This window comes from Agelaius tricolor, unplaced genomic scaffold, assembly GCF_023055355.1.
Source record: "Agelaius tricolor isolate 1412-34295 unplaced genomic scaffold, bAgeTri1.0.p SCAF_10, whole genome shotgun sequence".
Lineage (NCBI taxonomy): Eukaryota > Metazoa > Chordata > Aves > Passeriformes > Icteridae > Agelaius > Agelaius tricolor.
In genome coordinates this window covers 22,787,264-22,805,223 of record NW_027269270.1, presented here as the reverse complement: position 1 = coordinate 22,805,223, position 17,960 = coordinate 22,787,264, and the positions used below count along the sequence as shown (strand labels likewise).

At 38.1% G+C, this 17,960-nt stretch overlaps 1 protein-coding gene across 1 annotated transcript in view; it reads left to right on the top strand.

Annotated features, from left to right (window-relative positions):
- Positions 1 to 17,172, top strand: part of CNTNAP5 (contactin associated protein family member 5) — a 410,986-nt gene extending 393,814 nt beyond the window's left edge. The window contains exons 23-25 of the mRNA XM_071435220.1: positions 3,633 to 3,851; positions 8,021 to 8,092; positions 9,087 to 17,172. Of these exons, the coding sequence (XP_071291321.1) occupies positions 3,633 to 3,851; positions 8,021 to 8,092; positions 9,087 to 9,283 (488 nt within the window). The 3' untranslated portion in view covers positions 9,284 to 17,172. The remainder of the gene's footprint in view (positions 1 to 3,632; positions 3,852 to 8,020; positions 8,093 to 9,086) is intronic.
- Positions 17,173 to 17,960: the final 788 nt, after the last annotated feature.

The following is a 17,960-nucleotide window of genomic DNA, read 5'->3' as shown; positions in this document are numbered from 1 at the left end:
TGAGTGACATGAAAGTAATGTTGATAAGGAAATAACAAAAATATATTGAAAAATGTTTATGTTCCTGTTTTACACAAAGATATCTTTAGAAAGAGGGTATTTTACCCACTCTCCCTGCACAAAAACAACACTTTTGATTTGTGTTTGATTCCAGTTACCTTTTCCTACTTGTTATCATTTACTATGTCAATTTACTGTTTCATTGCTGAGCAGATTGATTCTTGGTTCTAAAGAATTCTCATGGAATTCTATTCATGATGAAAATTAATTTCCCACTATTGAGATATGAAGACTTAAAATTGCTTTATCTAAAATCTTAAAACAAGTGTGTTGTTTGTGGCAGAGGTGTATAATGAACAGGATGTCTGATTTTCTGAATAAGAATAAATCAGCACATAAGTTATGTGGATACCTATAATATAGATACAATCTATAAAGTTTAAAAAATACAACCACATGTTAGACTTAATCCTTGTTATTATGGAAAGCCATTGTAAATACATGGAAAACCAACATAAAGCTTGCTGAGCTTGACATTGCAGACAGCTTCCAGGGATCAGCTACAGGACCCAACAAGAAGCCAGGCCAACTTATGGACAATTCAGCAGATAAAGCTCAAAAATTACTTCCTAAATGTAGGGGTAAACTTAATTTGTGGAGAATGAGCAGTTAAATTACTAAAAGCTGAAAAAGATTGCCTTCTTATTCTCCATGTTGAAATTAGCCAAAATAACTTATTCTCCAGTGCTGGGAACAGAAATGAAATGCTAAAATGTCAGAAGATCAAACCAAGCCATCAGCAGCAATTCAGTTGATTTTCCAGACCAGTGAAATGCGTGGAAAGATTCCCAGCACTGCCAGGTCAGAGGAAGGCCACTGAAGTTTCTTATGACCTTGGCTGCAGCACAGAGCATAGAACTTCACCGAGCTGCTTTTCTCACCGAGCACTGTGTCATATAGTGAAAACACCTTTTGGAAAAACATTTTATTGTGATGCAAAACCTCCAAAGGACAGAGTGTCCTAACCGTGTCATTATCACAGATTTACATTATCCTCTCAACAATTCAGAGGGCAGCACAAGTCGTTCACAACCAAGTTGTGCAGCTTTCTTGTTGAGAACAGTGGAAGCCCTCCTATCTGACAAGACATTAGGCACACACCCAAAGCTCTATGATAAAGAAAACTGTATCTGTACATGTGGAATTGTTACCAGAGGACTCTGGGGTTGTTTTTTGTTTGTTCTTTCGATTTCGTTTTTTTTGGGTTTTTTTTCAAAATTCAGTCTTTCAACAACAAATCTCCGAGTTCTCATTCATGCAAAGCTTACTTTGACAAAGGCTTGTGGAACTGGCCCTTGATGTAACTCTTAAAAATGCCCACAAAAGTACTGACTCTTAGACTTTTCAGACTAGTGTACCATGAGAGAGGAACACATTATTTCTTTAGGCTATACTTTTTGTACATTGGGGTTGAACAGGGCAGCTTAGATTACCTGGTTATAAAAGATAGCAACCAATTCACCTTTTGTGTCAGAGCTAAGAAAACAATAAAGGCTGAGGGTAGGAATGTTTACAAAAGGTTTTATAAATTCAACAAAGATGGCAAATACTTCAAATCAGTCTTTTAGTATATACAAACCTTCTTGCAGGAACTTGGAAGCAATTCTTTGTCTGTTTTATAACATCTCAGCCAAAATCTTATTAAAAATCTGAATGCAGTCAATTCTACATACTTTCAGAAGAACAAAAGTGAACTTCTGCAAGATTGCAGGTTTTCCAGTGGCAAAGCCTTACTGTTTCCCTTCCCATCTTGCATCTCAGAGGCTGTGCCCCTGACAGCTCTGCAAACTGAGCATTTCTCCTGTAAGGCCTCTGGGAGAGCAAGCGGGTACTTTACCTTGCTTTGCTGAGGAACAGCCACACTCTTCTGTGTTATACTTCCACAAAGACACTCAAACATAATTAGAAATCCTTCCCAGCTAATTCCCTCTGGGTCCATGGAATAACAGTCACAGATCTTGAGCACAGAAATAATGTGTGATTTGGGCTGGCTTTGTGATTTCTCTGTATTTTCTTATATAAAAAAAGAAGTTTATATAATTCAAATAGCAATTTCAGTTTTGAGAGAAGGTGCTTTTTTTTCCCTAAATCCTGACCATGTATAGAACATTGTATTTGAATAATAATGGAAAAATTCTACCTTATTTTAAAATTTAGTATCTTATTCTTTGAAGATTTGAAAACAAACTTGAGAAACAAGGAACCCTTATTTCCCAATGCCATTGGAATTATTCCCAACACTTCCAATGCTAGAAGGTTGGGGTTTTTTCCATTATCAGGTATTTTTAAGACTTTGAATAAGTTTTGATACTGTATCTGTGTGCATTTGTAGGCATTTTTCTTGTTTGATTGACCTAGATATAAAGCGCATCAGGTTTGAGACCTCTGAGCAGCATGAATTTCAATTTCTGGAAAGTAAATAATGTGAGTTTGGAGAAAATAGAAAATGGCTCCACTGTCCTTCCCTGACTTTCCCAAACAATCTTGATATTAAAACTTTGATATAAAAAACTTTTGGAACTAAATTTTTTACTGTGAAGGTGGAACATTGGAACAGGCTGCCCAAAGAAGTTTCGGATTCTCATCCCTGGAAGTGTTCAAGGCCATCTTGGATGGGGCCCTGAGCAGCCAGGTCTAATAAGAGGTGTGCCTGCCCATGGCAGGGGCTTGGAATGAGATGATCTTTAAGGTTGCTTCCAAACCAAACCATTCTATGATTATATAAACAAACCCTTGCCTTTGATTTGCTTTCTCTATGTGAAATTTAACTGAATATGTACCAACAGATAAGTTATTTATGTTATTTTATCTATAGGCTGGAAAATTACACAGTGATATTTGTTTTAATTTTGATTTAGATAAGCAACTGTATAATTTTACCCTTTATTTTATTAGTGAAATAGGACTAGTAGAGTGAGAGCCTGTCTAATAACTAGGAAGATTCTTAGGAATTCTGATAGTAAAAAAGAAGTAACATGAATAGATGCTTCAAAAAACTTGAATAATTAATTCTTGAAGAAGGATAGGAAGCTGAGGTAAAAAGCCATTCAGTGACAGGCCACATAAAGTATTTTATGACAGAAAACACAAAGCAGGGTCTTTCATCCAAAGAGTGGAGGAGGCAGAATGCCTGGAAGGTATGTTCCATATATGTGCAACTGATGCTGTTAGCAGATGCCAAAAAAAAAATTTAGAGTATCAGCCCCAGAATTCTATGGTATTTGGTGTTGCTATTTTATTTAGTATTATTATTATTGTTGTTGGTTTTGTTGCTATTGCTATTGTTGTGGTTAGTAGATATGATGTGCTAGATATTGTCCATTAGTAGAGAAAATGGGTGAGGTAAAAATTGCAGTGCAGGCTTTTATGTGCAAGACAATTCAAGGTAACTAGCGTAATAGAGAAAGGACTTTGGGAACCTCATGGGTGAGTCCAGGGAGGACTTGTAGGCTGCTGAAGGAGAACCTGAACAGTTGAAATTGGATAGTAGATGTAAGGCAAAAGAGGATTCATTTTTTTTAATGCCTTCCTAAAACAGTCAGTTGCCAGAGTGTTTTTCTGTTGCACTGCAGATAGCTTGTCCCTGGACCCTGACGTCTCCAAGGCAAATGCCTATGGTTTCACTGGCTGCCTGTCCTCTGTTCAGTACAACCACATCTCTCCCCTGAAGGCTGCCTTGCGCCATCCCAGCGTTGCTCCCGTCACTGTCCAAGGTTCCCTGACAGAATCCAGCTGTGCATCCATGATGGAAGCTGATGTGAACACAGCAACCACAATATATTCCTCATCAGGTATGTCCTGCTGGGAGGGCATTGTGGAGGTTAAAGGATACTGTAGAGTGAGGTTTCCTTTCTTTTTACTGTAATACAATTGTGACAGTATGAATAGTGGAACTGGGAAGTTCCCTTTTGTCTCTAGAATCAGGAGTGTTGAGGATGGGCATCAGGATTAGCCAAGGCCCCTCCAAAAGTCATTGTTCTGAAACAATGTTTTCAGACTAAGTTCCTGGATTGCCTAAAACAAAGAAGTCCCTAAGCTGTAGTGGAAGAGCTTTGAAAGTTTGGTTATGCACCTGATTTGTCATTCCTACCACTCCAGATGACTCTGGACTCAAAGGACAACCTAAATGTTGAGATCTGGCTGCAGATCTCAAAGGACAACCTAAATGTTACACAGATTCTGTATTCTAGTGGTGATAAAGCAATAGAAGTCATATAAAAAACAATTCAAATTTGTTCCTGCCCTAACAGAAATGAGCAAAAACTCTTGTACAAACCTTTGGCATGTGTGACTTCCACTGAATGCTTGTACTTCATTCTCTTAGACTAAAGAGAGGGAGCACTACTTGAGCAGTACCAGCAAGATGATCCCAATTGTTTGTGTATCTTTTGCAATCCTGAAGCTGTCCTCTGGGAATCTGAAGTGTTTTGCATATGTGAATTTGTATGCAGAGAAGGAAGCTGAGAGCAGCTGGAAGTGTTGTCACCATGAACAGGGACTATCAACTTGCTGCTTTAGTCACCAGTGGATGTGGCAGAATTCTTAATGACCAGAAAAGGGTACAAATTAAAGGCTGGTTTTTGCCCCTTGACCTATAAAGCTACTTTCTCCTTTCTGATAACAAATAAAACTCTGGTTTAGATCATAATACAATTCCTTTCACATTCGTACTTGCATCAAATCGCCATTTCCTGCAGTTTTTGCCTCGGATGTTCAGCAGAAAACAAATGATGCTATTATCATTCTGCATAGGAAAAAGGCTGCTGATTACTCTGGAGAATGGCTGCCAGTGTGCATGTGCTCCTCCCCAGCCCCCCACTTCCTTCTCACTGCCTCGAGTTGTCTGAGGTGTCTGTTCTGATGTACAGACAAATGTGAGTCCTGAACGGGCAATGATACTGAAAATATGAACTCTCTGCCCTGTGATCTGTCACCTCAATGATCTAATTTTTCTAAGGAGTTTAGAAAGCACTAAAACCTGAGGCTCTGAACTTCAGGGCAGAACACAGAGCAGATGTAGCATTTGAACTTAAATATTTAAAGCATACAATCAGTTGCACTCTATTGTTAAGGTTAAGCACTGTTGCATCAGAAATGCAGAATTATTATAAAAACTTATGCCTTTCTTGGCACTCTGTGCTCTAAAATATGATTTCCTCTCAATGTGATGAATTATCTGACATTCCAGTCTCACTATTCACACTGGATTTGATTAAAGCCTGAATAAGAGCTTTAGAACAAGTGAGCTCTGAAGACTTCATGTCTTTATATGCTAAAGTAAAAGCAATGGGTGGTTGATTCTTGTTTAAAAAAAATTCCAATTTGTAGCAAATTATAATTTCTATAGATGTACTTGAGCATCACATTTTCACATGCAAAGGACACATTTTAAGAAATAAAAAGAAAACAGAGTCAAGGATTAACTTTCAAATTTAGTGCTCATATCTCAATTCATCATTTCCAATTTCTCATTATTGAATGTCTGAGAAGAAAAATAGAACTTCAAAGGAGGCTGTACATGTCTATGTCGATATTCTAATGTGCAGATACAACAAAAAAGCCCACTAGGAAAACTCTTAAAGTGTGTGAAAAAAGCCTTCTATATTTGTAACTTGAAACAATTGAAGCTGTTTCCTTCAGAAAGGAATACTTGTGTTCAAAAAAGTTTCATTGCAGACAGATATGGAATAAAATTCATTCACACAGTTATCTGAACACACTTCTGATGAGGAAGCACAAAATGAGAGGGTGCTTACTGTGGTTTTTGATCTTTAACAAAGATCTGCAGATCACCTTCTTCCTCACTGAGGCACATGTAAAGATCTTGTTATTTTGAACTCTGTATTGATGGTATAGAGATAATAGACTTTTCCTATGGTATTTTTTCTTAATATTAAACTGCTGTAAAAATTACAGAGGAGATTCAGGTGTGTGAATGGTGGAGTCTTGAGCTGCCTGTCCCGTGAGAGCAGCTCTTCAAGAATTTAAAGTTAAAAAAATGTCAGATACTTTCATGAAGTCTGGAACGACACAGAAAAGATTCTCTTCTGAAAGGCACCTTAAACAGTGAAGCTCTGTCTCACTGTGCTAATTGTGCTGAACCTGATATTTCCAAACAAGCTCTGACTGGCTAGGGATATGCCAGGACAGCCTTGGCTGTAGCAACTATGAGATGGTGAAGCTGAGGATCCTCAGAGGAAGGAAAAAAAGGCAGAAATGCATGACTGCAAGCTTTGACCTTCTCATGGACCTGCTTAGAGAATCCCTCAGGATACAGACTTGGTAAGAAGAGTGGTGTGAGCCCAGAGAGGTTGTAAAACCTTCATCCTTGTATATATTGAAAACCCAAATGGATACAGCTCTGAAAATCTTGGCCTAATAGACATGGACATGAGTAGGGGTTTGGACTAGATGATTTCTAGGGAGCCTTGTGACCTCAGCAGGGCTTCCAAACTCAGTGGATCAAGCTGTAATGCCATCAGTTTAATCTAAAAGGAGGAGGATGTCCTGTTAAGGTCTTAGATGAGACCCAGTGTTGCTATTCCTTGGCTCCAGAGTGTATTGTGTTCCCAGTGGAGATGGCTCTGCTGTTACAGGCCATCTGCTGCACTGAAACAAGCCATCCCCTCTCTGTATCCTGATTTTATTTCTCAGGCAAAATGTAATTCCTGGGGCTTGTGGCTGTTGTCCTCCATTCTGAAACTGCTCTTCAACATTTGTTCTGTTTTCTTCTCAGTGCTTAAATTCCAGTAACCAAAAATAGTGGAGTACTGATTGCATTAGGTGTCATATCTTAAATAATATTTTAGGCACAAATAACATCTTATATAATTTTTAATAAAATCTTTTCATACTTTTTCATACATAGTTAATAATTTTTTATTATTTTTTTACTAGTGCCATGCACTGGCAGCAGTTGTGATTTTTTTCTCAAAGGTACAGGAGAACTGTTGTAGAACAGATGTAAATTTTTAATTGTCACTGAATTCACTGGCTTCAGCTGTGGGATGAGGTAAAAAATATCTCACCAAACTTCCATTATCCAGAAACTTAACTTATCTTCAATCTGAAATAATGAATGCCCTCCTCTTCTAGTTTGTGAAAAGAAGTGAGTCATACTATCAATTTTTGACACCCATCTTAGGGTATAAAATAATTGTAGGTTGTTCTCATCTTTGACTAAATTTTAAAAAAAGCCCTAAATTTCTAGTTTTGATTTATATAACTCATGTATACTGAAAAATAAAATGAGATTAATCTACTGATGATGTACAAAATTATTACCAACTGTGATCTAATTTTGAATTTAGCCCAGTTTGAGCTTATGATCAGAGGCCTGAGATGAGGCTAAATAACCCCAGAGTTCCTTCCCAGTCTAACCTTTTCTATGATTAATTCTATATTTGTGTGTAAAAGTATATTTTTATTCCCATTCCCATTCCAGTCCCACAAATGTAGTAGATGAGATGTCCCAAGCAGAGACTGCTTCTCTTTGTGGGATTGAATTCAAGTTGTATATCTCATCTACAAGATAGGTCAGCTCTACACCTGCCCAGCATCCCTTTCTTTTGGCTTCTTTCTGGTATCATTCCTTAGGTAACAATAAAAAAGATAATAATACATCCCTGACTGAGAAAAGCTCCCAATAGGCTGTTGAGTTAAAATGTCTCTCTGATTCTTCTGATGAACTGAAACAACACTTTCAGCTGTTAGTGTGAAACTTTCTGTTTCCTTTTACATATACCCTTAATAGACTTTGCTCCTGAAGGTGTAGAAGAAAATTGTTCTGCAAACTCACTTTATTTTTCAGACCCTTCTGGTTCAGTTCCCCAATCCCCCAAATTACATCTTCTGAAAACAGGTAGAATTCATGAGAGTAAGAGGACACTTCTGTCTAAGCCACAGGGAAAATGAACAGTTGATACAGAAAATAAGTTCTCTTTTGTTTAACCAACTGCAGATCCTTTTGGGAAGACAGATGAAAGAGAACCTCTGACCAATGCAGTCAGAAGTGATTCAGCTGTGATTGGAGGTAAGTTCATTTTTGAAGACTACAGTCAAAACATAATTCTGTCAAGGCAAAAATCTAGGAGACTTTAAACCTGGGCTCCATGAAAAATAGTCCAAGGCGTTTTTTGTAATCTAAAGCAGGTCTAGTATCTGCTCTGTTTATTAGCATGTATCTGTGTCAAGCTACCTAATTAGGCAGCTGCATTATGGATTATTGTGGTCACACATGGATCATCAGGAACCTGAGTCTTCTAAAATACAACTGAACTCTGTCTGCCTGCCTGCTTGAGCAGGGGATCTGGACAAGATGACCTCCAGAGGCTCCAGGTGTTCTCTGGTTCCATGTGAGTCTGTGTTCTAAGACCCAGCTGTCACCATTTTTTTACACACCACCCTGGTGAATACTTGGCAGAGTATTCACATTTCTCATATTTTCTGAGCTCTCTCTTTGTAATCTGGTGGTGTAGTGGAACTCACCAGGTCATATGGAAGTATTTATATGCTGGGGAACATTGTCCTCATAATTTCATGTGTGGTTTTAATTTTCCTATAATGGTCTAGAAGACAATTTATCTCTGTTTATTTTATAGTATGCCCTGTAGTGAGCTGCCTTTGATAATATCTAGAAGCTATAAACCAAAATGTACAAGGCTTGTGCAAGGTTCCCAGAGATAGCACAGAAGAAAATACGACAGAGCAGAAATTTGTATGAGCAGATCTAGTGCTTTAAAAGCAAACACACTGAACTGACTTTATTTCCAGTGAAAGCATAATTTTACAGAAATTAGCTCAATTATATCAATACATGCTCTATTTATAGAGTTGTTCAGGTGACAAAATAGAAAGAAAAACTACCAGGGAGGATTTGATAGAGGCATATGGTTGTGTATGGACTGAGATGAACTGATCTATCACACCAATTAGCTGCTGTGCATGGGTAAACCTATTTTGGAGGTAACTGAGCCTTTTGTTTTGGTTTTCACTCTTTCTATCCTTCCTTTTTTACTCCTTCACAGGTGTAATAGCAGTTGTGATATTCATCATCTTTTGCATCATTGCCATCATGAGCAGATTCCTCTATCAACACAAACAAGCACATCGAAATAGCCAGAAAAAGGAGAAGGAATACCCAGAAAACCTTGAGAGCTCCTTTAAAGCTGACATTGACTTGCAAAACACAGTGAGCGAGTGCAAACGGGAATATTTTATCTGATGGACAATGCAACTTCTTCTTACTCTTCCTCCCCTATCCTCCCTTTCTTTATTCCTTTCTCCCTTCCTTTTTGCTTTTTGAATTTTTTTTCTTTTTTAATACGCATTTTTTTGCTAGCTTCTTTTTCATTTGGAAAAGACCGCCCTGCACAGGAAACACTGAGAACAATCACAGTGCCTCATTCTCTGCACAAGAGCCTGGCAATCACAGTTTACTTCTGCAGCTCAAGAGACCTGTTACCCCATCCTACACAAAATAAGATCCACATGCACACCTGGTTTCTGCTGTCAGTTCTTGGATGTTTCAAAGCCCCTGCATTTATTTGTTGTTTTTTTTTTTCTCTGGGGCCATTTAAGTCATTGTTTTTACACTAGAGCTGGACTATGTAAAGTACAGGTAAAGTAGTTGAACACATAGCTCTGCAGATACTGGGACAGGATAGAGGGAAAGAATGAGATCAAAACAGCTGATTTATTTCATGGGCTCATTTACAACAATCATAAAGAACCAGCCAAATTCTCAAATGTTATTAATTGATATATTGTCTATTGATTTAAATGGTGTTAAAATTATTTGTACCAGTTGAAAAGCTGGTATGACATAAAGGAAAATAAAACTGTCCTCATTAAGCTCCTTCCCCCAACCTCCTGTCCTTTTACTGTAACTTTTAGGCTTCTCAATACTTTTCCAACAATATATGTATCAACAATAAATATCATTCCCATGCACCTCTTTCACCTCCATCTCATAAGGCTGGCTACGTAGACCCAGCATACACTAGTATAACCCTAGCTGAAGCATGGAAAATAGTAGCTTGAATCTCCAAGGGGTTTAGGAAGCTGCTAGGACTTAGGTGCTCTATATTTGTCTGAAATTTTAGAAATGCAGCATATGCCTGTTCATGCCACATGGAGGATTATCACACACTGAGGTTAAACGCTGTTGCCCCTGTGGAAAAAAAAAAGAACATAGATGAGAAAAAAAACCAAAATAGTTTAATCTTAAACATGACTCACACCTTCTGCCAGCTCTTCTAAAAAAAGAAAAAAAAATCCTACTAGTTAAAAAAACCTCCCAAAACTGCATGAAAGATTGAGTGGTATTTTTTGTTTGTAGAAATTGGAATAACTTCTCCAAAACTAAATAGAGAGAGGTCTGAGGTTATGTCTAAAAAGATGAATATTTGATAAACCTTCTTTACAAGGAAGAACATTAGAGAAACAAAAAGATCACAAATGTTCTACTTCAAATTAATCTTCACGCTATTTTTTAAAAGTCTTTTGTCCTTTCCTGATTGGGAGCACTACTGAAGAATCAAGTTCTGCCCATTTTACTTGTGCTGCATGGTTGCAGGGTAAGGATGAAAAACCTCCTTTTCAATCACAAATATCCTAAGGGTAAGAAATGAAGGAGTCCCAGCCAGTGAGGTTTTGAGCACTCTGTTGTGTCTGTGTGACATCTGCCTTTGCAGGGCTTCTAAAGAGGATGTAGAATTTGCTGGTGGTAGAATTAAGCCTAAAGTTAAGGGGAAGAAAAATCTTATTCATTGCAATACTCTTGATTTGATTCTAGTGACAATTGATTGTGCAGCTAAATCTCTTCTTTGCCCTACACCCTGTGCAGTCATCCTGGGGTTTTCACACAGGGGTCCTTTTTACATAGATTAAAAATAAAGGAATCTCAGTATGAGGTGGGTAGCCCACAGCAAACTAGAGATGAGCTTACACTTGCAACAGGTGCTGTTTTTCTAGGCAGTCCATTGGAAAGGTACACAGGTGTTTAGTGAAGTTTTTTGTTCGAGTTTTTTTTTATGAGAGGAGAGAGCAGACATTTATTTATTTATAAATAAATAAATGACTGTTTGGATATGGTGATTCTTTACCACTTCTTTTGGAGCATTCAGGGGAGAGAAAGCAGTCTAGGAGTAACATCATTCTTATGTGAAGAGGAATATGAGGCCAGTCCTATAACCAAAACTCTTCCCTGAGCAATTTTATAAAGCTGTCTCTATTGAAACCAGTCTGGTGCCATTCTTCCTCAGCCATGGTCAGCTGCAGACATTTTGCCACACACTGGCTGACACAATTATTTGACAGTGTTTCTGTGTGATGAGTATTGGAATGATGGATTGAGTAGCTGGGTTCATTTTATGTTGCTTTGTCTTTGGCGGTAAAATCCTGGCAAAGCAATTCTCTTTTCCTTTGCTTCCTGCAGATCAAGCTGCTTTGTTTGGCATGGCAGAAGGGAAGAATAGGAGAGTTCATGGGCGCCCCTGCCTGTGTTTGAGTCATCTTTTCTGAAATGGCCTCTGTATGAAACATCTCTGATGTGCTAATGTGCTTAATTGGCTACATGAAGAATGGAATAGGAAGATAAAACTCTGAAAATTTAGCTAGGTTGGGGTGCATCTGTAAAAAAAAAAAAGAACTTCATATGAATGTATGCATTAGTGTACAAAGATATTAATTTATACCTGTGGATGTACTGAGATGAGAAGATTTTTATGCTACTAGGCTGAACAAATCAACACATTTGTATGGACTTCTAAATCAGGATGTAAAATTATTCTTATTAAAGATAGCTAAAATATACTAAATTAAGTACTTAAAATATATACTCCTTTTTGTTTTTTGGTTTGTTCTAACGCTTTCTTTAGTGAGGGCATCATTGAATTTCCTTCAATATCAGTTAAAACCAATTAAATTTTTTTTAATAAAAGAAATACAGTTTTTAAAAAATTTACTAGAACTAAAATTAATTTTCCTTAGTTCAAATTAGAACTTTTTTCTCATCTATTTAAAGCCATTTCTTCTATTTTTGTTAATGTTTCTTTTTAAATGGGGTGTATTCCCTTCTCCTTTTATCAGTCGTTCTAGATAATATTTTTAAGTAAAGCCAGAGGATAATACTTTTTATACATAAATGTTCAGATTTTATTTCAGTGGAAAACCTGAGACTGTCAAAGAGTTGTTTGGAGGCAGTTTGGGTTTTGTTCCTTCCCCAAGACAAGTTTCATAATTAAAGTAAGGGACTGGTTGAAGGATACTGTCTGGTTTTTTGTTTTTTTTTTCTCTTGGTGATATGATACATAACCTATGAAAATTATTATTGTTAGGCAAGCTGTGAAATTACGAAGTATTTTAGATATGGATTTCAGCAGTGCAAATTCTTGTTTTCCAGAAAAGACTTGACCAATTATAGCCATGCTTATAAAGATATTTAGTCATGCAGAAGGACTCTCAGTGAATGCCAGTGCCTGGGAATAGAAAACAGAGGAAGGCTGGAGGTCAGAAAGCTAACTCCAACTAGCTTGGCAGCCACCTGGGGGAAGGATAGGCTTTACAAGGAATTTAGTCTCTTGAGGATGTGGATCAATGCTTAAGTGACTAAACAAAATGAGCATTTAACTCAAATTAATTTCTGTGTCTGCCTTGCTGCGGAATGTTCTAATATACTACAAGACATTTAAATACCTTTGAAAATTGAGTCCCATTTCTCTTTTGGAAATAAAACTTTGGTTCTAAGTAAGTTACCTATGTACTTGGCAGTTAGTATTTCATCTGTCCATATTCACTTACTGGAGACAAGACAGTGTGAGTGTTTTGGGTCAATTTTTAAAATGTACACTGTTTTTATTTCTTCTTGCTCTTGCCATGGTTCCACACTTAGATTATATCTGCAGTGAAAAAGCCAAATAAAAGACATACTTTTAACTCATATGAGCTAAGCCAGAATTCCCACCTGGGACTGTAAAAATGACACATATAGAGCTGTGTGGTTATCAGAGTGTGTTCAGTCATGAGATGCCCCTGATATTTAAGTTAAAACTACAACCAGATTACAAAAATAAGATGGTTTTTGTCAGCTTTATTTTAACCTCATCTAGCTAGACTTTACTCATCCTATTTATCAATTGCTCAATTTTTACAGTGTAATCCAAACCCTTATTTTAATGAGATCTTTGTCTATATTAGCATTTAGCTGATCACATATTTCACATTTTGTTGAGGAGCAATCAATATATCATATTGTTTCACTATGGTGAGGGGTTATGAATCTTTTCCTAATGAAGTCAGTATTGATTTTTCTGACGATAAGATTGAATCCAAGACCTATGAAGCACTTGGATATTGCTTTTGTCTTTTGGGTTTGTTTCATTTTGCATTTGATTTTACCAACTGCCTGTTCCACAATTGTCATCCAGTCTTGTCCAGCCCTGTGGTTGGTGAGGACAGGGCAAATGTCTCAAACATCCTGTAAGATTAAATGAATCACTAGAGATGCCTTTTTGTCTCCATTCATTATAGAGACAGGGTGGTCTCCTGGCAATAGAGAAGTTACAATAGTTTTGAAGATCAAGTAGGCACATCTCCACAGGTATTACAAGTGACTTTTTTTTTTTTCTTTACTGAGGTGACAGCTGGGGTCAAGGAAGGACACCTTGCATCTAAATTACTCTAAAAATTGCTCTAAACATCTCTGTCTAGTAAATGTATACATCTCCTTGTAGGCAAATACATGAAAATTGAGTTTCAAAATGCCGCTTTGAGCTGGTGACAATCTGATCAGTAATCTGTGGGGAGGTGGATAATTCTCCTTTCAGTCTGTTCTAGGTCCAACATCCATTTTTTGCCTCACATGGGAGCTTTGGCAGATAGCATGCATGAAGCCAGATCCACACATTTCTGAATCTAAAACTAACTCAGCCCTCTCAGATGCCTTTCTACATGTCTGGTGCCATTTGAGATGATACCTGGTATCTCTGCAGCTCCAGGAAGGATCCAAGTCTCCTGTCTGTCATATCCTGGCACCTGTTAACCCCAAGTAGCTATGTCTGATACTTGCTGGCTTTTCCAGTTATAATAAGTTCTCATCCAGGAACCCTAAGTTCTCAATGAGATGAATCACTGAAAAAATAAACCCCATCTTCAGAACAGAATCAGCCTTCCTTCTGTAAGGAAGCCAGGCAGTTGACATGCATGCTCCACTTCAAATTAACAAGTGTAGAGGAGGCAGAACTTGACCTCTTTGTGGTCCATCTCATGCCATTGTTGTCACTCTCACCTACACAAAGTTTACCCTTAACAAGACTAGTTTTAAATATTCTTCTGCACTGCTGTTTTTTCCACAGACACGAAGGACATTTTTTCTATTTTATTTTTTAGAAAGCAACCCTTCATAAGGGACTTGAGCAAAGTCTGAGACCTTGTGAGTGCTATTTCAAAACTTTCATGCAGTTTTTTAATGCCTACTTGCCAAACAAGCCAAGTGATATAGTTTCACCCCTGCCAAACCAAGGGCCTTATCCAGCATTTTTAGAGGTTGGTGGGAGGCCTCTTGCTTGACTACAGTTAGAGTTGCACCATGCCCTTGAAGTTTTTGGGGGTTTTCTTCACAGGTTGCCATCACAGCTTCAGAGCATGATTTGTTCCCTTGGGTTTTGCAGTTTGCTGCACTTTCTTTCCCAGTGGAAAGTTCTTCATGTCCTCTTTCAGTGTGGGCGGCCCCCTCCTCCCTGCTACTTTTGTACATGGAACTTCTAAACACATTCTTCTTTTGGGTCTGAAGTAGCTTTTTTCTTTGACTGTTTATTTCAAGACATGCATATAGAGAGTTTGAATATTTCAGTGTATTGGTGCTTATTTTTGTGATCTTTTGCACTAAGTTACTACGACAATAACAAAAATTGGGAAAAAAAGCACACTTTCTGGTGAACTCTTGTAATTTGTAAGCTCGTTGTTTGTTGTTTGTAATGTGCTGAGTCTACAAGCCGAGCTAATGAAGGATTAAGGCAACAGTTTGTGTTGACAGTGTCACTCCATATCTACTTCACCTCTGTTTTCTTCATCCCTCCTTTCTCTTTAACATGTGGAGCTATAAAATTGTTGCCAGGAGTCAGAGGAGCTTGTTTCAAAATTCAAATTAGATTATGATTTTTTTTTCCTGGCAGTCACAGAAACCAAAAGTTCAGCTGGGTGGTCAACCAGAAGGGAGACTCCATCGAGGAAATGTAGTCACCTAGAGGTGGTGACCTCTAAGGGGAAAAGAGGACATTAACATTTCAAACTACCATTGTGATGGGGCAGTGAAGGAGGCAGAAGCTCTAGGAAAACATGCACTGGTTGAAGCCACACATGGTAACCATCAGGTGGATATGAGGCTTTTGGGTATTTTTCAGTGGTAGGTAGGTTTTCTTGCCATTGAATGAATTGCTGCTACTTAGTCTGCCAGAACATAGTCTTAGTTGTCCTGATGATCTGTAAAGTATCATAGACGTGCTTCAAACATAGGAGAGAATTTCAAAGCTCTGGCTGATACCAGATCTGAATTTCCCCAGTTAGATTGCTGGAACTCTCCTAGGTAGCCCAAAGGAGAATTTGGGATGGTTTCCCTCAAACAATCATAACATTTGATCAAATGTTAGGCACAGCAGGTGATCCAAAGAATGGTGTTTCCTTAGAGACTTTCCACTCCCTCGTTTAGGATGCTTGTGGCAGCTTTTTCTAAGCTGCTGACTGCTGTTCACATTGCAACACTGCTTACTTTTTGACATGCTAGTCATAACTCTCTTCACAAATTTCAATCCCACAGCCCTAAATAGAGTCCATTTGGAACTAGTTCAGCATGGGAAATTATTTACTCATTTTTGCATGCCCTTTACAGCTCCTTCTTGTGTCCTTTAGGCACATCCTTTCCTGATGGTTTTTGTCATTGCTGCCAATGCAGCACCCATATTGTCAAGAAAGAAGAGTTGTTTCTTAGGTAAAGCTTAGATACAGCCAGTCACAGCCTCACTTTCCATTCACAGTACAGTGGAATTGAAGTTTCAGGAGCTAAGGAGAGCAAACAGGTATATTTTTTTATTCAGGCATCATAAAAATCTCTACTCTGTGATTCTTGCAAATGAAATCTGAAACACAGACCAGTATATCTAAATGATAGTGAGAACCTTGGCATTGTCGTACCTGACCTGCTTTGAAACCCCCTTTGTGAAAGAAACAAGAGACAGCTTCATACCTGGTTGTAAGCCTGTTTAGGTCAATGTAGAACATCACAGATGAATTTAGCCTCATATTGCTCTTGCTTTGATGATCTCCTGCAAACTGGGGCTGACATACATGAAACCAAGTCGGGACCTTATGTTTGTCATCCCTTACTGCTGTCAACAAGAGTTGCATTCACTGAAATTGTGTTGTTTTCTAGCAAAACTATGGATAAAATTTGGGATAAGGCAATGAACTTCAGCTCCACAAAGTCCATGATATGGCTTTAGTCACCTCCAGGAGTTTCTAAAAATCTGTGGTTTGGGAAGGTTGGTCTGTGGGTGGTGTCTTGACAACCAATTCAGGAGCCAGCACACTAACACTGGAAGGATTTTATGGATTTTATGGATAAAGGCACCCTTAAAAAAAATAAAGAGCAAAATGGCAGCTGAGATTAAGTATTTGTAATAATAAAAAATTGGTTCTTTCTACAGATGAGCCCTTCATCATTTCATTTTACTTTGTTCTACTCAAATTTTATTAAATAAATCTCTCAGTGCTCTGTTCATTTTATTAACAAAGCAAAAAAAAGGACTTTTTTTTAATGGTTTGTCCAAGGGTAAAGCAAGAGTCTCTCAGTTACAGTAAAAAGTAAAATGGACATTTAGATTATTCCCCTTTCACTATCTGGTTTTCTAAAGAGAATTCCACAGGACGTTGCCTCAGTCTAAGTCAGTTTTGTAGACAATGTAACATGTCTTAATACCCTATTAAGGGATTGAAAAAATTTAGCCTTAGCTTCTTTTGTTTTCTATGGTTACTGTTGTACAGAAGAAAGACTTAAACTGTAAGTAATGTATATTTAATAAAAAAAGACTTTTTGTATGATTTTGTGTCGAAGACAAATGCCTCGTCTTGTGTTTTTATTTTATCTTCTAGCTGAATGAACATTAAAAAGTGCTGATTATGGGAAAATGAATTTTCAGGTGTTTACATGTTAACTCCAAGCCAACGCACCTCACTGGATGATACTATCAATTTATTGATTTCAGCTATGGCTAAAAGTTAATGTCAGAGGAAATCTGGTCCTCACCCACATTCCTGACATAACTCATTCATGCTGGTGGGCTGACTAAAGTCATGTGTGCAGGTATTGCAGACAGTCTGGTTAGAAAACCTGCCTGGTCACAGCTCTGCAGCTCTGTGCCCGCGCTCACAGGTGTGTGCACACACCTCCTCCTCCCAGCCTGCCATGCAGGAGCATCCAGAGCTTCTGCTCCTTCCATGGGTCCCCTCACACAGCAGTGCACTGCTGGCTGGCACAGGGATCACACTCCCAGCCTGCTGCCCTCACTCGTGTCCCTGGCAGGATAAATGGGACGTGGCTCAGGCTCAAGGATTCTGTCTTGGCTTTAGGTGTTTGGTCTGATTATTTTTTCCCCTTCCTTGGAAGCTGAACACATAAATCTCTTAGTCTCCTTTGAAAATCACAGTGTTTGATACTATCAACCAAGAACCAGTAAACACTGACTTAGAAAATAGCACATCTTAGGAATTACAGAGAGGAGCACTCTTTCAAGAGTTTCACATGCTTGGATCTGCTGCATTTTCCACCATCAACTTGTGGTACTTACATACTCTGTGTTTCAGTCAGCCAAAGATTTTCATATTATCAGAGGAGATGTGGGTGCCCT